Source organism: Poecilia reticulata, chromosome 22 (genome assembly GCF_904066995.2).
Source record: "Poecilia reticulata chromosome 22, P_reticulata-male-v2, whole genome shotgun sequence".
Lineage (NCBI taxonomy): Eukaryota > Metazoa > Chordata > Actinopteri > Cyprinodontiformes > Poeciliidae > Poecilia > Poecilia reticulata.
Genome location: NC_088851.1, coordinates 24780681 through 24800021, shown reverse-complemented (window position 1 = coordinate 24800021; position 19341 = coordinate 24780681). Strand labels below are relative to the sequence as shown.

At 40.4% G+C, this 19341-nt stretch overlaps 2 protein-coding genes across 4 annotated transcripts in view; one reads left to right on the top strand and one right to left on the bottom strand.

Moving 5' to 3' along the window:
- Positions 1–10160, top strand: part of LOC103458822 (oxidation resistance protein 1) — a 23250-nt gene extending 13090 nt beyond the window's left edge. For all 3 annotated transcript variants that reach the window (XM_008399899.3, XM_008399898.3, XM_008399900.3), the window contains 8 exons: positions 906–1237; positions 2168–2306; positions 3089–3257; positions 3332–3442; positions 5375–5527; positions 5601–5696; positions 7267–7340; positions 8239–10160. In XM_008399899.3, the coding sequence (XP_008398121.1) occupies positions 906–1237; positions 2168–2306; positions 3089–3257; positions 3332–3442; positions 5375–5527; positions 5601–5696; positions 7267–7340; positions 8239–8374 (1210 nt within the window). In that variant the 3' untranslated portion in view covers positions 8375–10160. The remainder of the gene's footprint in view (positions 1–905; positions 1238–2167; positions 2307–3088; positions 3258–3331; positions 3443–5374; positions 5528–5600; positions 5697–7266; positions 7341–8238) is intronic.
- selenon (selenoprotein N) lies at positions 9875–19341 on the bottom strand. Its single transcript, XM_008399897.3, has 12 exons — positions 18917–19341; positions 17392–17509; positions 16481–16611; positions 16192–16404; positions 15990–16114; positions 14934–15071; positions 14221–14302; positions 13082–13270; positions 12900–13005; positions 12037–12149; positions 11856–11957; positions 9875–11438 (listed from the first exon to the last, which is right to left on the bottom strand). Exons 1-12 carry the CDS (start codon positions 19100–19102, stop codon positions 11271–11273), a joined length of 1671 nt encoding a protein of 556 aa, XP_008398119.2. The 5' UTR covers positions 19103–19341; the 3' UTR covers positions 9875–11270.

Genomic DNA, 19341 nt, shown 5'->3' with positions numbered 1-19341 from the left:
GACACAAAGATGGCGGCTATACAGCAGGAGAGAAACGGTCCAGAGTCCGGTTTCGTATGTAAAATGCACTTTATGCGGTTCTGTTTTGAAATATGAAGACCCGACAAGGTCTTTAAGTAACATTATGGGGATAAAAACCCATAATGCCAATAAGCCAGGTTATTTTGAGAGCTGTCGTGAGTTAATGCACCTCATTTAGCGAAGTTTTAACCTTCGGTCAAGAGCAACTGCAGGCTACTTCTCTGTTCATGAGGAATTAAGTGTTTCATAGTTTATTTTCCTCTTTTATTGTTCTATTCAAAAACCTAAGAGGTTGTGAGAAAATAACAACTTTCTGTTTATTTGGTCAGTATTTATACTACAACGGCGTATTAGGGCTATTGTAGATGGGAAAATGGAGTAAATTTCCAACAAAACAAGTTACTTAGTTCCAAGTATCTAAATTTGCAAGAAAAAACTCAGAAATTTTTAAGTTAATCTAGGAAATATTTTGAAATAAAGAATTAGGGTTAGAAAAGAGTTTCAAAAGTCAAAATTGTACTTTTAAAACTCAGAGATTTCCTCTTTTTCTAGAACATTTTCTAGCCAATTTTCAACTATTCAAACTCATAAATTTTTGGTTATTCTAGAAAATATCTGAGATTAATCTTTTTTTTCTATCTGCAATGTCCCAAATACACCATCATATAATTCACCTGATAAAATAATATTTAAATTTAACTACTTTTTTATTCAGCATTTTATAAAAAAATTATGTTGTGAAAAGATGGTTGATCTTCTTGTTACAAGAGAAAACTGGTTGATCGATGAGCTCAGCCATCTTTACATTCAGTTATTAATTGATAACGCGCCTCCTTAGTTCAAAGAAAAAGCTAAAATAGCTGATTTTGTTGTTTTCATTGCAGAAGGAGAGGAAAACCAAAGAACATATTCCAGAAGCTCAAATCCACTAAGAGTCATGGAGGCAAAAAGCCGGAGGATTCCCCACCGGCGCTGGTTTCTGCGGCTCCGTCGCTGCTGCCCAGTCCCACCCTGAGCCTCACCAACCAGGTTCCCCAGCAGGACGAGGCGGACGGCAGAGACACGGACGATGTGGACGGGGGGCTGGACGGCAGCTCGCTCAGGGTGCTGAACGAGGAACCTGTGGGCGGCCTGGCCGTCCTGAGCAGCGCCGCCACTTTCTGCTGCGGCGGACCAGAGGACACGGAGAAATCCTCAGAGAAGAGTCAGGCTGAAGGTGAGGCTGGATGACATGGCGTTTTAAAACTAACACTACGAAACTCAACAATAAACTCAGCTTTTTTTGAAATTATCAAAAACTTCTCAAATGTAACATCACAAATCAGCAGGAAATGAGCGGTCCAGTTATATATATAAGATAAAAGGGACAGGGAACTGGGGTTCCCTGGTAACCCCAGGGAATCCCAGTCTGTTGCCTGGCAACGCCAGCAGAGTTCCACCCGTTGCCTGGCAACCCAAGCAGAGTTCCGCCCGTTACCTTGGAGTTCAAGAACATTTGGTCAGCTGGTTTTACGAAAAGACAAGTGCTTTGTTGTTGACTTTCCAATCGGAAACTATTTCCTGCATTCTTGTAAGTTGTGCAGGAGTATGGAGCTAAATTGGGGCCATAAGGAAAAGAAAAAAAAAACATAATTCATAAAAGAAAAACTTAACAGAAAATTATATTGAAACTGAAAAAAATCATTTAAATAATAAAAAAAAACACTTTTGAATCTGAAAAGTAGAGTTGGACTTTTTATCCACTTTCAAATTTGTTATTTTCTGTTTCAAAACATTTTTCATTTTCAGTTTCAACTTTTTTTCTTTTTTTTTTTTCTTCAAATTTGTTGCTCCAATTTAGCTCCATACAGGAGGACTCTGCTTTTCAAATCAGAGCCATTGTTGCAACCCCCTATGTTATATTTTCTTTATTAGGATAGGTTTGGTCTTTATATAATACTGATGTGTAAATCATCACACATCCCAAAGTTAGAAATGTTTACTGTATTCTAACCAACTAGACCAGGATTTGTGTCACTCTTTCTTTAAAAAAGTTTACTATTTTAATTTATCAGAATTTTGCCCTTGTTAAAAATAACTATTTTCCATCTGGGTCTAACTGCTGGCGGGGAAACCGTCTTGCTCTGGACGTCTGTTTGCCTTCCAGCTCCTCGAAGGCCGTCGGCGGGAAGTCTGGGGGGTTTGATGTTCGTGCGACTGCGGGTTCAGTCGCCTGCGGGGAAGAAGAAGAGCTCAACTAAAACTTTACCCAGGAGGGACACCTGGCTCGCTCTGACACAAGAAAGGTACAGAAAGGAAAAACAATACCTACAGCAAAACCCACACACAATACTACAAAATATGTAAAGAAATACTGACTTTTCTAAAAGTTACTCAATATTTCTCACTTTCGGTTAGCATAAGTGCTAAACTCTCACCTTCTGATTGGTGTGGGTTGAATGTTTATTTTGTAAGGTTGTCAAAGTCAAGCTAGCATAGCTGAACTACTTCCCTCACTATTCTTTTCTCCTAATTAAAACTTTTTCCTGACCTTATTATCTAGTTGTCGTAGCAAAGCTCTGTGTCCCTTTTATTTTATATATCAGGCGTACATTTAAAATTTAGCGCATATGTTGATAACTTAACAGCTAAAACCAATGCAAGTCATCATTAGCTGGCAGTTTTTGCCCTCCAGCAGGAAATGGGGGTGGGATCCATGTGACGTCACGCTGCAACTGGTCTATAAAAACAACTGATGGTTAATGTTGAAAGAAACTTTTGACACAAATAGATTTTGTCAGATTTATTTGTTCTGCTTTTGTTTTTTGTTTGCATTGTATCTCTGCTGTTTTTACTAAAGTAAATTAATGACTCCAACTCATTTAAAGTCACCACTTGTTAACAGGTGACTTTCTAACTCTTTAACATGCAGATTTGCTACTTTTTCCTCGTTAAATAAGAGAGAAGCTCAGGAAAAGCAGAGCTGATATTAAATGCTGTCTTCCTCGCAGCAGCGTCTCCTTTCTGCTGCAGCTGTCGCTGTTGTTTGTCATCCCAGTTATCCTGACTCATCCTGCTCCCCCTGCAGCTCCGACGAGCTGCGCTCCTTCCTGCAGCTTCGCCGGCCAGACCTGCGTCTCCTGGACGGGGAGGAGGAGGCAGACCACGATGAAGAAGAGTTCGTCCTCATAGAGGACAGCGCAGAGGAGGACGAAGAGATGTTTCAGATGCTGCGCGGCTCCGGAGACGACTGGGAGGTGAGCGGGACCCTTTCCTACCTGTGGATTAAAACCAGAGGAGCTAATATAGCGTCTGCGTTTCTTCTTTGGAGATGGTGTTGATGGAGGAGAATAAAGACAAGCTGATGATCGACAGGGAACCCGAAGGGGTCGGCAACGTCGTGGAGAACAGCCGCGTTCTGCAGGTTTCACATGTCAGAGAGGTGAGCGACGCTCCGCCATGTGATCCCACTGTTGACACAAAGCACACATGCACTTTGAAAAGCCTCGACTTAGTGGAGCTCAAAGGTCTAATTACTGCTTTGTTGCTTTTAATTCACTTTAAACCCTTTCAGTGAAATTATGATTACATGAGCGACTAACGACTAATCGATTAATCTATTGGTAATTCTGTATAACAGGGGTAACCAAACTTTTTCCTGTGAGGGCCACATAACTTTCCCTTCTCTGGTGGGGGGCCGGAGTTAGTTTGTAACAGAAAAAGTGTTACACGTTTATCACCTGCGCTGCTGGGAATTGTTGAGGTGGGGGAGGGGGGGAGGGTTCCTCGATTGATTCTTACCCAGAAAGCACATGGGCAAAAACCGTTAGTGAAACGGTCACTGGGACTGACTAGTATATATTCCAGTGAGGGAAAGTAATTTTAACATATAAATTCCTCATATGTTAACATAAAGGCTCGTTTTGAAGTATAAGCTGCTACTTACAGGCAATGTTTCAAAGAATTCGACCTGGAATGCGGCGTTCATAACAAACACGTGTGTTCATCTGCTCTACCGCTAGCAAACAACCGTACTGATTAAATAACATAAAAGTCAAGCAGTTCCCTAAAAGTCCAACAGATGGCAGCAATGCGCCATGCAAGACAAAACACCCACAGTTTACAGGACACACTTCCTGCTACAGAGCCCCCTGGTGGTTGAAGAAAAATCCACATATAAACCGGAAAATACAATATATGAAAAAATGAAACAAAACTGAAACTGTTGACTTTAACATTAAATACACCTTTCTCAACAGGTGAGGGCGCACTTTTTCCATCTATAATCAGACATTTAAGCGACTTGAAACCATTCCTCCCTCCCTGGCACCTCCAGCCCCCCCCATAGCTCCACCCCTGCTCTCTGGTATTGTTCAGGGGGCCGGACCAAATGTGGAGGCGGGCCGAATCCGACCCGTGGGCCGTAGTTTGGGGACCACTGCTGTATAATATTGGAAATACATTCATGAAATGCAAATAAACAAATGATTTAATTCCTCTACCAGTAAGGAACATCTTTAGTACGACGTCTTTTTAACTTAAATGTATACATTTTTGTACAGCTTTGGCTGATTTTGTGCTCTGACTGTGTTGTTCTTTCAGCAAATGGCCTTTTTGGAGTCTGTCCTACTTCAGCTCACAATTAATCAACAAATGAAGTAACTGACAATTATTTCAATAATCAATTAATCGTGATTAGGCCGATTAATCGTTTCAGGCGTCGGTGAGCAATGCTCTGTTATTTGATCTGACTGTTGAAGCACAGACTCGATTTAAAGGTTTAGCTGATGCTGCGTTTCTCTTATTTCTCTTTAAAATGTAGAAATTTCAGAGAAGTAATGATTATGTTAGGCTCCGACTAACAATTATTTACTAATCGATTAGTCTATTGGTTATTCTGACAATTAATCAGACTAAAAATGTTCAGATTTTTTTTATCAATATTAGAAAAACATTAATAAAATGCAAATAAACAAATGATTTAATTATTCTATGATTAATCGATTACTAAATTAGTTGCTGATTATTTCAATAATCAATTAATCATTCTTCACTTATTGATTAATTATCTGCAGATCAACTCGTTTTAGGAACTCAACCAGATAAATATTTCACACTGTAAATGTTAACTTTGTAAAGTTTATGTGGGACATACAGTCAAGGTTTGTAATAATTAAACTTTTTCTGGCTTGTGTAAACAAACGTTGAGGATTAAGTTCAACTAAATGAGGTCAAATAAAACATTTACAATTTGTTTTTCTTATTCAACCTGAAAAAAAAAACATTTATAAGTTTTAATGTTCCACAGGCTGTTGATCTGTTGCATAAAATCCCTGAAGTTGTTGGTTTTAAGTGGTAAGTGTGTTTTTGGCAGCTGTGTAAGGAGCTTCCTGCCAGGACGGTGGGCCGCGCCTGGCAGCTCGCTTACAGCACGTCCCGGCACGGCGCCAGCCTCAAGTCCCTCTACAGGAAGCTCAGCAGCACCGACTCTCCTGTGCTGATTGTCATAAAAGATGCTCTGGATGAGGTAAAAACTGTGACAGAAACTATAAATGTGGCGCCGTCGGCTGTTTTTGATCGATTGTGAACTAATCCATCAGCTTTTTGGGGCCTTCCTGTCTGATCCTCTGAGACCCAGTGAGACGTTTTACGGCACTGGAGAAACCTTCCTGTTCATGCTGCATCCTCGTTTTAAGGTAAGCTAATAAAAGAGAAGCTAACTGGAACAAACTCCAGCTTTTCATCTCATTATTAAGGGAAAACTTTTCCAAAATGGCACCAATTGTGAGATAATTCATTATAACTTAGTTACCAAAGAGCATTAAACTTTATTATCACTTAATATATTACAACTATTGTATTTTATAACATAATTTTTTTGTATTATAAAAATGTATTTTTTTTATAATTGTAGTGGCACTCTTTCTTCGGTGTTTTAAAAGAAACCACTCAGAGCTGCAGACACAATAACTTCACTCGCACGACATGACGAGTTTAGATCTTTACTTAAAAATAAAGAGGTTACAAGTCATTTGCACGGACGTTAAGAAAACTATATGTTCTCGTACAGCTCTGTCTAATATGGCACTGCACGTTCTCCATTACGTCACTACAAGGGAGCGTCAAGCATTTTTCATATCAATAATTTTCTTAGAACTAAAACTACATAAGATGAATTAAGAATTATATAAAATATAAACTGCAACTATAAAATTTACTTTTCCACATTCTATCTTTCCTGCTTTATGGCTCTTACAATAATATAATTATAAAAATATATATATTTCATATTAATCACATCCATTTTTTTCTTGTCAGCCATTTCAGTTGGATTTAAATAAGTTACTTTATTTAAATGTATTTTATTCTTTTTTTCCATTTTTCTATTTCTACTCCCCACAGCGCCCCCTGGTGGCCCCAGTTAAAAAACCCACTGTATTAAGATGCCCTGCAAAACTAAAATAACTGCCTTTTTAAAAAAAAATCTTATATCATTAAACCGTTTTTATAGTTTTTTAAAGTTAGTTTTTAAATGTTTCATGTGTTGTCACTGTTTTCATCTGGGGAAATGTATCAAATGTTCATTTAAATCCATCCATTTTCTTTACACCCTTGTCCCCCAGTGGGGTCAGGAGGGTTGCTGGTTCCTCTCCAGCTAACATTCCGGGCGAGGGGTGGGGTCACCCTGGACAGGTTGCCAGTCTGTTGCAGGGCAACACAGAGACACACAACCATGCACACACACACTCACACCTAGGGACAATTTGGAGAGGCCAATTAACCTGACAGTCATGTTTTTGGACTGTGGGAGGAAACCGGAGTACCTGGAGAAAACCCACCATGCACAGGGAGAACATGCAAACTCCATGCAGAAAGACCGGGGCCGGGAATCGAACCCAGAACCTTCTTGCTGCAAGGCAACAGCTCTACCAACTGCACCACTGTGCAGCCCCTCATTTAACTCCATTCTTTTTTACTTTTTTTCTAATTGTCTTCTTCTCATTTTATTTTCTCCAGTCCATCAAAGCAGCTGAAAATGAGCCAGGCTGTTCCAGCTCTGAAAACAATGCATCTGCTGTCCAATTAGGCATTACATTAATTAATCGTTTAATTAATTCCCGTTTGCATGATTTTTTTTTGTTGTTCTTCCAAAAAACTGGATGATAAAAGTTAGCAGAGTCTTGGTTTGGTCTCATTTACAGAGATTTAATAATTCATGTTGTTTGTTTTGCTGTTTATTTATTTTGGATATTTAAAATGTTTCAGAGCTTCAGGTGGACAGGAGAAAACTCCTTCTTCATTAAAGGAGACTTGGACTGCTTCGCTGTTGGCGGCGGAAGGTAAAAATGTTTTCAGCTTTGCGTTTCGTCTGTTTTAGGACGAGATAATCCTTTATTAGTCCCACATGTGGGACATTTAGGCTGCTTGGCAGAAAAGTCGGGACATTCTGCAGGTTTTTCATTTACCACCTCAGCCATTTTTTAAATACAATATCAGAAATACATAAAAAGATGTAAATAATTCAGTTACTTTTTTAATAAGAAAATTAACATTTTAGAATATGTGGCAACTTGTGTTGAAAATTTTAATTTACAATAAAATATACCTTCTAATAAAAGAAATATATAGAAAATAAGTATCTTTGGATGCTCAGTTTGCTGTTCTGTTGATCTTGAGTCTGTATATAGATGTTAGCAATTAATCAATAACTGTATTAGACAGTTATATCAAATCAATTAGTGATTAATCATGATTAATTGATTACTAAATTATTTGACATTTATTTCAAGAATTGATTAGTCTTGATTCATCATTTTTAATTTTGATTAATCAATTACTAAGTTAGTTGACGATTATTTTGATAATCGATTAATCATGATTAATTGTGATCGTAATGACTTATTAAATTAGTTTAGTTCAGTAATTGATTAATGATTAACTGATTACTAAATTACTTTTATTTTAATAATAAAATGTAAATCGCTTTATCATGATTAATCAATACTAAATAAATTGATAATTATTTTAATAATTGATTAATCATGATTAACGGATTTACTATTTTTAATTAGTCATAATTAATCTTTACTAAATTAGTTGACAATTATTTGAAAACTCAGTAAATTCTGATTAATCAAATAATTGTTGTACTAATTGTGATTACTTGGTTAGCATAATTTCAGTAGTGATTAATCGTGATTAATCGTTCCACTGCTGCTGCTCTCTATCTCCCCCCAGTGGTCACTTCGGGCTGTGGGTCGATGAGAACCTGTATCTGGGCCGCAGCAGTCCCTGCTACACCTTCAACAACTGCTGCCTCTCTGAAACCGACGATTTCCGCATCATGGAGCTGGAGGTGTGGACGTTCAGCTGAGGACACGGCTAATTGCCCAGAAGAAGAAACTCGTCTATGTAGATCACGTCTATATAGACGTATATTACCAGACTGTCCTCAGCCAAACTGAGTGCTCTTACTGTAAATTAGCATCCTCAAATTGTTTTATAATTGGACATTAATACGTGTGAATACAATCCTGCATGACTAATGTTAAAATACGTACGAGATCTGAGGAGTTCATCCGCTCTTCATCACCATGTCTGCGGTTTTTCGTCCAGCTGGAACGGAGACGATGCGTTTTTTCTGTTCCACGGTAAAACGGCGTAGAAACGGGACGAGCGTCATCACTGCTGCTCAAGACTCTGACCGCTCTACCTGGCTCACCTCATTCAGTGGATTAATCCGTGGAAATCTGCACAATGTGAATTCGAAAGGTTGTTTCCTGGATCTGGTAAAACGTTTGCTTTGACTCGTCATCACCTGCGCAGACGCCATTTTGATCTGGGGTTTAACGACACCTACAAACTATGATTTGTTTAAGTTGGAGTGATTAAATACAATGAAATATTACGGCCATACTAACAAAATAAAAACTAAAAGATTAATTTAGGAGAATAAAGTTGCAGTACTATGGCTTTATTATCAATACTATGAGTAAATAACTACTAAATTAGTTTATTATTTCAATCGTTTAACAATTCATCTATTCAAACTATGAATAAAGTCTTTGCATGAGAATGAAGTATTACAAAAATGAACTCAAAATAATTCAAGACCAATCATGACTGTTTTATATTGCAACTTTATTCTTGTATTATTTTATTATTTTACGCTCATTATTAAAGGCCGTTGGAAACAAATTACAAGACTTGACCCTCATATTTTTATTTTCTTAGCGTGGCCCTAAAGCTGTCGCAATCATATGAAACAATTGGGTTTTAAAGGCAAAACTCGATTCACAGCTTTGAATTTATTGGTAATTTTCTCTAATCAAAACTCCATCCATCCATCCATCCATTTTCTTGCACCCTTGTCCCCTCAGTGGGGTCGGGAGGTGCTGGTGCCTCTCCAGCCAACGTTTCGGGCGAGAGGCGGGGTCACCCTGGACAGGTCGCCAGTCTGTCGCAGGGCAACACAGAGACACACAGGACACACAACCATGCGCACACTCACACCTAGGGACAATTTGGAGAGGCCAATTAACCTGACAGTCATGTTTTTGGACTGTGGGAGGAAACCGGAGTACCTGGAGAAAACCCACCATGCACAGGGAGAACATGGAGACTCCATGCAGAAAGACCGGGGCGGGAATCGAACCCAGAGCCTTCTTGCTGCAAGGCAACAGCTCTAAAACTGCGCCACTGTGCAGTCATCAAAACTCTGCCTCCTTATATTTGGTCAGACATTTCTTATCCGGCTCCAGAGAAACCACACTTCTGCAGCCATCTGTAAATCTGGATGGATATTTGACTTCTCCTCCTTTAACGCTTATGACCAGAACTGTTTTTTAGATTGTTAAGGAGAAAAATGGACTCATTTGTACAGAAAAACGTGTATTTATTATGAAAAAATGGCACTAATAGTTCAGGGAATAACTGTTGTTTCTCCAAAAGGCTTTGTACAGGAAACTGGAAGGTTTGTAGTAACCAACTTGTTTTATACTCGAATGTAAATTAATCACATAGCTGAGGCATGAGATGAAAACAGAAAGTTTCTTGTCTAATACAGTAAAACAGGCTCTATACCCAAAACATCTTTACGGTTAAAACATCAGTTTTGTCTCCTGTAAATATGAAGCAAGTGGAATAAACGTGAAACAATGCTCTTTGGTCTGATCACATTAATATCTGCACATTTCTTTACATTTTTAATACAACGAATGAAAAAACAATCTATATTTTATGTGCCAGAGTTTGACTGTTTTGCTCCTCCAGCCGCATCGGCAACAACATCAGGCGCCGCCCGGCTCGGACAGCTTTCAGGCGACGACGTCACAAAATGCACGAAACGCGGCCGGAGCAGCTCTGGACGCGAAGACGCTTCAACACGAGAAAGACCCACAAAGGTTATTTTAACTAGGGCTGAAACGATTAATCGTGATTAATCAATCTATGAAATAATCAACTAATTTAGAATATGATTAATTGCCAACTAGATTACACTGATTAATTGATCGGATTGATTAATCGAATTAAATGCAATTAATTTCTGAAATAATTGTGAACTAATTAAGTAATTACCGTATTTTCTGCACTATAAGGCACCTAAAAAACGTAAATTTCCTCAAAAGCCGACAGTGCTCCTTATAACCCGGTGCTCCTTACATATGGACCAATGTTGAGCCACAACAGGTCTAGCAGCTACGGTAAGCAGCTGCCGACTTCATTTTCGCCTGTAGAAGAAAAAGAAGTGCGCGGTGCATGCTGGGATAGTTGTCAGAACGCTTGTTTGTTAATAAAGTTTGATAATGCATTTAAAGCCAAGGGGGAAGAGAGACAGAGACTGCGGCAGCAGCATGTCGGTTGGTCTGCGTTACCCAGAATGCAGTTGGGCACAATATCACAACACCATGAGTGAAATGACTGGGGCAGACTACTAGATAAAGTACTGGGGACCATTTCTTTACAAATGTAGATGTGTAATAATAGAGTACGGAACAAATTAGCAACCCAAACTAAAGCGTCTATTCTATGCGCCTTATATATGAAAAACGTTTTAAAACAGGCCATTCAGAAATGTGTTATTGATTACTGTCGAGCCCCATGTCAGAATAAATGATATATTTCTGAATTTGCAGCCCTAATTTTACCACAAAAAGTATTTAATAAAAACTAAGCAGAAAAAATTAGAAAAAAACCTTTTTCTGCTGCTGACAGAGGAGAAATCTTCACAAAATGCTCGACGGTGCCAGTTGCTGTGAAATACACCGTTATTACTGGGTTATGTAGTCCTTTGCTTTCTCCAGGCCCTCCTGCAGGAAGTTGATGTACGTGGATGTGGAGGGGTCCTCAAACCCCCCAGAAAAGCTGAAAGTTGCCCCTTCGTCCTCTGGTTTCATTGCTGTTTGGTCGAGGAAGTAGTTGGCGTTGATGTGGTGGACCTGAGGGATTCACAAGAAAGACATTTCCGTTCTTATCTCATCAGGAAAGGAGGCTGCATGTCCCTGAACAACAAACTAATACCAAGAGTCCAAAGCAAAAATAGTTCAGGGCAGTTTGGTTACAGAACAATGAACAATTATCATTCTCAAGGTTATTTATAGCACTGAACGCATGCAACCTGCTGCAGATTCTCCCAACATGCACTTACTAACTTAACATTCTTACACGAGTCGAATAAAGAATATAATATACTGTATTGATCCCCAAAGGGAAGTAGCCCATTAGTGCACAACTATCAGAAAAATGCAAGTAAAAGCCATTGCAAGTAATTTGTAATGAAACATTACATTTACAATAAAATCTACTTTCTAATAAAATAAATGCAGAGAAACCAAATCAGTTGACTCGATATTTACAATGGTTCCATTGGGCAAAGCCACCAACATCTCCACTGGGAAGCTGTACTTCTCCAGGTGTAACTGGGCCTTTTCGCTCAGCGCAGGGTTCTGCTCGTCAGCCTGAAACGGAAACAAACAGAGCAGTTGTGTGGCTGCAGAGCAGCCAAGTGGTTTCACTGGTTCTCCACTGGGGGCTCACCTGCATGTTCTCCAGCTCTTTGACCAGAGACCAGCTGCTGATGAAGCTCTGGTTGAGCAGAGCGAGGACGGGCGAACTTTCCAGGACCGTCTCCCGGAGAGTTCGCCCCGAACCTGCAGAGATTTAAAAGGTGAAGGTGAAAAAGGTAGAAAAACCTGTAGAATCAAGAAATAACATCAACCTGTCTGACCAGTGGTGGGTATAATTCTGCTAATGTGCTAATAGCGGAGCTAATTTTTAGCTAACCGCTTTAGCTTTGCAGGTTTTCTGACCAAAGCCCTTCGGTGGTCAGTTAGGTAAAAATTAAGAATAGCTAGCTCAACAGCTATAAAACTGAAACCACGAGTAAAAGATGCTAAGTTTAGCATGGTTAAAAATACTGCTTAAGAACTAGCTTCAGCTAAATAACGTGGTGACGTAACACTTCACTCTTAGCAGAACTAGCAGAAAAAATGCTAGTTCTGCTAAGAGAACTAGCATTTTAAAGTTCATGATTAGAACTTTAAGGTTGTGCACCAACTTTAACATGGTCAAAGTTAGCACTTTAGCATTAGCTTCCACTAGATACCATGTTGGTGTAGCTCTTTAGCATTAGCAGAACTAATATTTATGATTATAGCCACTGGGTTGTGTGAGCCAACGTTAACATGGTTAAAGTTAGCACCTGAACGTCAGCAGAACAAATGTTTGTGATTAGAGCCTTCAGGTTGGGCGCCAACATGTGCGCTAACTCTGTGTTTTAGCATTAGCTGTCCTTGCTGGAAAGTGTGGGTGAAAATTCCTCTCTCATTGGCAGTTATCATTAAAGCTGGATGGCTGTAGCTGCTAATCCTGTAAAATTAGCTCCTCATTAGTGACATCACCTCAGCAGGACTGATCATCTAAAGCTCCCCAGAGCAGAATCGAATGGACCAGCTTCTTCTCCGACTCGGCTCGCTCAAAAGCCTCTGCAAAAGGCAAGTAGGGGACCTGCAAACACATAGCAGTCAACAACAACCCACTGCTGCCACCTACTGACCGTTCAGCCTCTCTAATGGACGTTTACCTTCTTAAACGGGTAGAAAGTGACCTCCAGGCGGTGGGAAGCTTCCTCCTGACTGATCGCCGAGGTCCAGCGAATTTCCTCAAAGACAAACTGGATCGGTTCGCTGCGTCCGTCTCGGCTGTCGATGACGTTTCCATCCTCGTCCACAATGACAGAGGGAGTGGACGGTCCTATAGACCGCAGTTCCAACTGCAAACAAAACAGTTTTCTACTGACGCTGAACTACAGTGGATCTAAACAGGGCTGTTAAAATACCCTGACTTCAACCGTTTTTCATATCTATACTCAGATCTGCAGGGGGGAAAGAGCAAGAATCAAAAAATTACAATAAGCTGGTTACTTTAGTACAGAGCAAAATTAGGGCCATCGAAAAATTCTGACTTTAATCTCAGAATCCAACTTTTTCTCAAAATTGTGACGTTAAACTCAGAATTCCGAATTTAATTTCTGACATTTTTCTTCTGCCTTCTCAAAAACTCAACTTTTTTCCTCAAAATTCCAAATTAATCTCAGAATTCTGGTGTTTTTCTCAGAAATCCAACTTGTTCTCAAAATGTGAAGTGTGGAAAGTGCAGGTTTACAAACCCTTAGAAGAAACAATGTGAGGTCTAAAAACATTATACCCAAAAATATTTGGTCATTTATTTGGATTTTGACACATTGACAGAATTAGAATTTTTGGTTTAAGGTCAAAATTCTGAGAAAAAATTTATTCATAACATAATTTCATAACAGACTCAATATTAATCAAACAAATGTGTGTCAAATATGCTAAAAAAATTAGCTTCATAAGAATACAAAAAGTTAATTTCTATCAATTAAGTTTGATTTTGTTGATGTGTTGAGGGGACAGCAGGTTGATCTTTGGTGACTGGAGGAAACTTGAAATACTTGCTATAAATAGTTTCAATAAAAATTAAACTAAAGAAAAAATGGAGATAAAAACAGTTTCTTGTTTGTGGTCTGAATTAAATTTTAAAAAGTAGCCAGGTTAACTTAGACAATGAAAACTTTTATCTACTCAGCTCAGCAGAAAAAAACAGGAAATAACTCTAAGAGATTAGACAGTATTTTCTATTGTTACAGAGCAAGAAGTGATTTAATGACTCCTGCATGCGGGAGTAAACGTTTATTCATACCTGTGGCAGGTAACCGATGTCCACCTCCATGTTGCTGCTCTCGCTGGCGCCATACAGCCACTCCATGTCCACGTTCAGAGACCTGCGGCACAGCAGGACACCTCACACTAGCTGCATTTCCTTTACAAATGAGCGCAAATGTGGAAAAACCCATAACTGCGGTGTTTCCATTAACTTAGAAACGCAATTAAAATCACACCTGAGTAAGTCTGTTTTTGCCGCGCCATCTTCCTCCTACCACTTCCGGCCGTCTTCTTCATCGTGGTTCGCGCCAGCACCGACATGTTTATCCCGACATCCGGTTGTTAATCACGTGACTCTTATGACGCGAAAAACGTGTTTCGCGAAATACATTTATTTCAATGCGGCCAAAATCCATCTCCTCCTTGCGTCAAAAAATAATACAATTTATTTCGAAATTTACGTGTTTTATTTAAGTGAATTTATTTTCGAAATATCAAATTATTTGGTCAACGGAAACGCAGCTACAGTAACTGACGCCGACGTCTCCTCGCCAGCTGTTGACGAGGCTAATGCCTCTGACAGATGACGGTAATTGTTAATATAATTTAATGTAACTGTTTACATCGGTCGCCGCCATGATTTTTAATGACTTATCGCGTGACAAAGCCAATTCACATGTGACTTTAGTTACATTTCTTATTTAATGTAAACACCGCTGGCGTGGCCGAGCAACCAGCAGCAGCTTTTACCTGTTACCGGGTACATAAAGGCGGAAGTGACGGACGTGGGAGGCGTCTTTAGAGATGACGATGTTTCCGGTGAACTGACCCGGGGTGAACCAGAAGGGAAAGTTTGGAACATCATTGAGCTGAAACTCTGCGTGAATCCTGCAGGTATGAACACAACGAGAGTCTGAGCTTGTATTACACACATTTCAATGTTTCAATGCAAGAGCGACGTATCAATATGGATTTGTGAGGTTCAGAGTTTCACTATAAACTTCAAAAAGTCTAATTTATTCCCTTTTATTCCACACAATTATGTGTTAAGGTTTCAGGTTCCAGAATTCTGCACAATGCAAAAAATTATTTCTCTAAACTAAGAGATTAACACTTAGTCCTGCTGTCAGAGTCGGTGTGTACGTCGCCTTTTTTTGGTTAACTGAACCAAAAGGTCATCATAGCTGATATACTTACCTTTCACTCACTACTTTTTGTAATTAAAACTCTTTCCTGACCTTGTTATCGAGCTGTCGCAGTGTGGACATTTACTAGCAAAGCACTGCATCCATCCATCCATCCATCCATCCATCCATCCATCCATTTTCTTGCACCCTTTTTCCCTCAGTGGGGTCGGGAGGGTTGCTGGTGCCCATCTCCAGCCAACGTTTCGGGCGAGAGGCGGGGTCACCTGGACAGGTCGCCAGTCTGTCGCAGGGCAACACAGAGACACACAGGACACACAACCATGCACACACACACTCACACCTAGGGGCAATTTGGAGAGGCCAATTAACCTGACAGTCATGTTTTTGGACCGTGGGAGGAAACCGGAGTACCTGGAGAAAACCCACCATGCACAGGGAGAACATGGAGACTCCATGCAGAAAGACCCCAGGCCGGGAATCAAACCCAGAACCTTCTTGCTGCAAGGCAACAGCTCTACCAACTGCGCCACTGTGCAGCCCAGCACTGCATCCCTTTTTCTTTTATATCTCAGACATACATTAAGATTCAGCACATGACGTTGACAACCTGACGGCGTTATGCTGCTAACAGAAAGCCAGAAGCTGCTCGCTTCCTCACCTGAAGACGATGTCGTAGTAAAAGTCGCTGCTGGCTCGGATGCAGGCGACGGTTCCCTGCGGTGCAAATCTCGACTTGATGAAAGGCCGCTGGTGGAACATGCTCAGCAGGGAGTGGATCAGAACCTGCAGCAGAACCAGAACGCCGGATCAGAACAAAACCCAAAGTAACCCAAACAGACTGTTCTGGAGCGCTGGATCACCTCTTTGCCCTTTGGCGTGGGAGGGTGGTACCGATTGTTGGGCAGGTAGCCAGTGAAGATGTTGAGTTCGCTGGGAATCACCCACCATGCGTCTCCCGGCTCTGTTTTGCCCTTTGGGGGCAGAAACACCCGGAAGTGCCTGGCGGGGAACGAGGAGGAGGGAATGGCGGGATGCGTCCAGGAGCGGAGGCCACTCAGTGAGCTGTGAGAAACCTGCACAGAAACGATACCGGTTCGTACATTTCAGCACCTTCTGGATGTTTTACTGAATTTTGGTGGGGGGTTTTACCCCGAGAAAGCCGTCGCGGCTTTTCGTCATGGAGTCCAGCAGCAGAGGCTTCATGCTGGCCTCCAGAACCAGAGTCTCTCCGTTTGGGTCGTCGATCTCATCCTCTTCCAAATCCACCGGCGCAGTGATCCCTGCAAGGAAAACACAGTTACAGCTTCTTGGCAAAGTACTTACATCCCCTAAACTCAATACAACCACAAACCTGAAGGTGTTTTATTGAGATTTTATGTGAAATGTATATTAATCTGATTTGATTTGACTGACAAAAACAATATTTAGAGTTGATCTATTATGCAAAATGTGCATTTTCATTTGGGTCTCTTCTGCTTCTGAAAACAGCCAAAGTATTTAAAAAAAACAAGCAGCCGTTTTTGGCAATAAATTAATGTTTTTTGGCATCATTATCATTCTAGCTAACTGGATTCAATAAGTATTTCTTGAAATTAATTAAATTAACATCTTTTCACATTGATGTAATTTGGCAGTGTACCAATAAAAAACTGTTTTGATTTGACTGATAGAAATAATATCCAAAGGGGACATAATACGCAAAATTTACGTTTTCATACTTTCATTTGGGTTTTTACAGTTGATAAAAATCCAACCATCAATTTTTTTGGCAATAATTTAATGCTTTTTGGTGTTCAGAAAACAAGCCGTTTCAAAAACCTCCTGTTTGTTAAGTCACATTCCACTGCGAAGTTGCCTAGCAACGCCAGCCAAGTCCAGCCCTGTTACCTAGCAACCCCAAGAAGAACTCCAGCAAGGTTTTGGTCAGTTGGTTTTACATGAAAGCATAATAGGTCACTTTTAAGGTCACGAATCACAGGGAACGGGTTGAATATTGTAGATAAACAGAAAGACTGAAGACTGGTTAAGAAATGAAAATGGACACAGGTGAAAAGATTGACCTGTAAGCTTCTCTGCGATGGGTCTGAACTCCTCAGGACTCAGGTAGAGGTCATGGTCCGTGTCCAGGGAGGAGAAGAGGAACAGGCCTTCGACTCCCAGAGTCTGAACCGCCTCTTCCTGATGAGCAACACGGATATTTATTCACATAAAAACGATTTAAAGATCACTAATCCTGAGCCAAAAACTGGGACACCAAGCCATGACATCAGCTGAACTGAAATACTCCAGGGCACAAATAGTCACATGAGTGTAGGCACAAAAACATTTATTTTCAAAAACTCAGCAGTATTCTATGGAGGAAGAATAGAGCCACTGAAAAAATGAGGGAATTCTGATTTTTATGCAGATGGGCATCTGGGAGCAATCGGCTAATGAAAGAGACAGGAGGACGGCAAACTTTCCGGAGGAACGCGTCAAATTTCAGGGATTTTCTCTCATGGCTGAGGACGATAGAAACCTGAGATTATCATCATAATTCAGAGAAAAAAAGTCAGATTTCAGAGAAAATAAGTCAGAAATCCAAGATCAAAGTCTGAATTTGGAGAAAATGTCACATTTCATAGATTATAGTCAGAACTATAATGTTAATCTTAATCCGGATTTCCCCCCTGAAAATCTCTGAAATTAAAATCAGATTTCTGATAAATTCTAAAGAGTCAGAATTCTACGGAGCCCCTAAGGGGACATGGAGAAAAAAAAAAAAGGGAAGAAATCCCGACTTATTATCTCGAGATCCCGACTTTCGAGATAATAACTCGGGATCTCGAGATAATAAATCGGGATCTCGAGATAATAAGTTGGGATCTCGAGATCTCGACTTAGTTTCTCGGGATCTCGAGATAATAAGTCGGGATTTCTTTCCTTTTTTTTCTTCTCCATGTCCCCTTAGGGGCTCCGTAGAATTTCAATAAAAGTCAAATTAAAATTTTTATTTTTTCTGAAGAAAAAAGTCTGGATACTGAGAAAAAAAGTCTCAGTATGGGGAAAAAAGTAAATTTAGAAAAAAACTTTAGAATTTGGAGAAGAAAGTAAGAATTCAGGAAAAAAAGTCAGAATTCCAAGGTTAATTCTGCTCTTTAATTTTTCCACTGAATGATTTTCTTCACAGAATTCCAATATTAAGATCAGAAACTTTGGGGAATAAAGTTATAATTCTCAGTTTAAAGTCAGAAATTTGCAGCTGCCTGAGGAAACATCATCTCCAGTCTGACCAGCCTTTCTGAAGGAGATGCGTGTCTGCCAGCAGCTCTACAATGGAGGGAGGCTGAGGAGGAGGGGGCGCAACAACAACTTGGAGCCAAACTGCTGTGGACGTCGGGCTTAGTGATGTTTTAGCAGCTGGCAGACAGACAGACGGACAGACCTACCCACCCAATAAAACCACAGCGGGGCCAGAAAACTGCTGAGGGGACTTTTAGGGGCGACATGTCAGAAAAACAGGAAAAATAACAAAAATCACATTTTTATGATTAATCCCAGGTCATTAAACGCAACTGAGATGTAAATCCCAGAAGTGGATCTTACATGACGCCTGAGTAGCTGGGAGTTCTGGTAGTATTTTATCCCAAAACCAGCCAGAGGAACCGCGCAGACCGCCAGCAGGGTCCACATCCCTCCGCGGAACCAGGCTCCACATCCCGGACTCCTCTGCCCACTGCGCCCGGTGCTGCGCGCTCTCTCCGGGGCGCTTTTATCCACGTCTGCGGCCATGCTCGATCCCCGCTTCAGGAGCTCATTGTAGCCTAATTAGCTGCTAAACCTGCTGCAGGCAGGGCTTCAAATAATACAAAATATAACAACCGAAGAAGAAGAAGAGAAGTTCGCCGGGAGAGGCGACTCGTTTCCAGCTGTTATTTCTCCTCCTGTCTGCACAGATTTCTGTTTCCACATCCAGACTGGAACCATATGGATGCGGTTACACGAATAAAGTTACTATCGCTGATCAACAG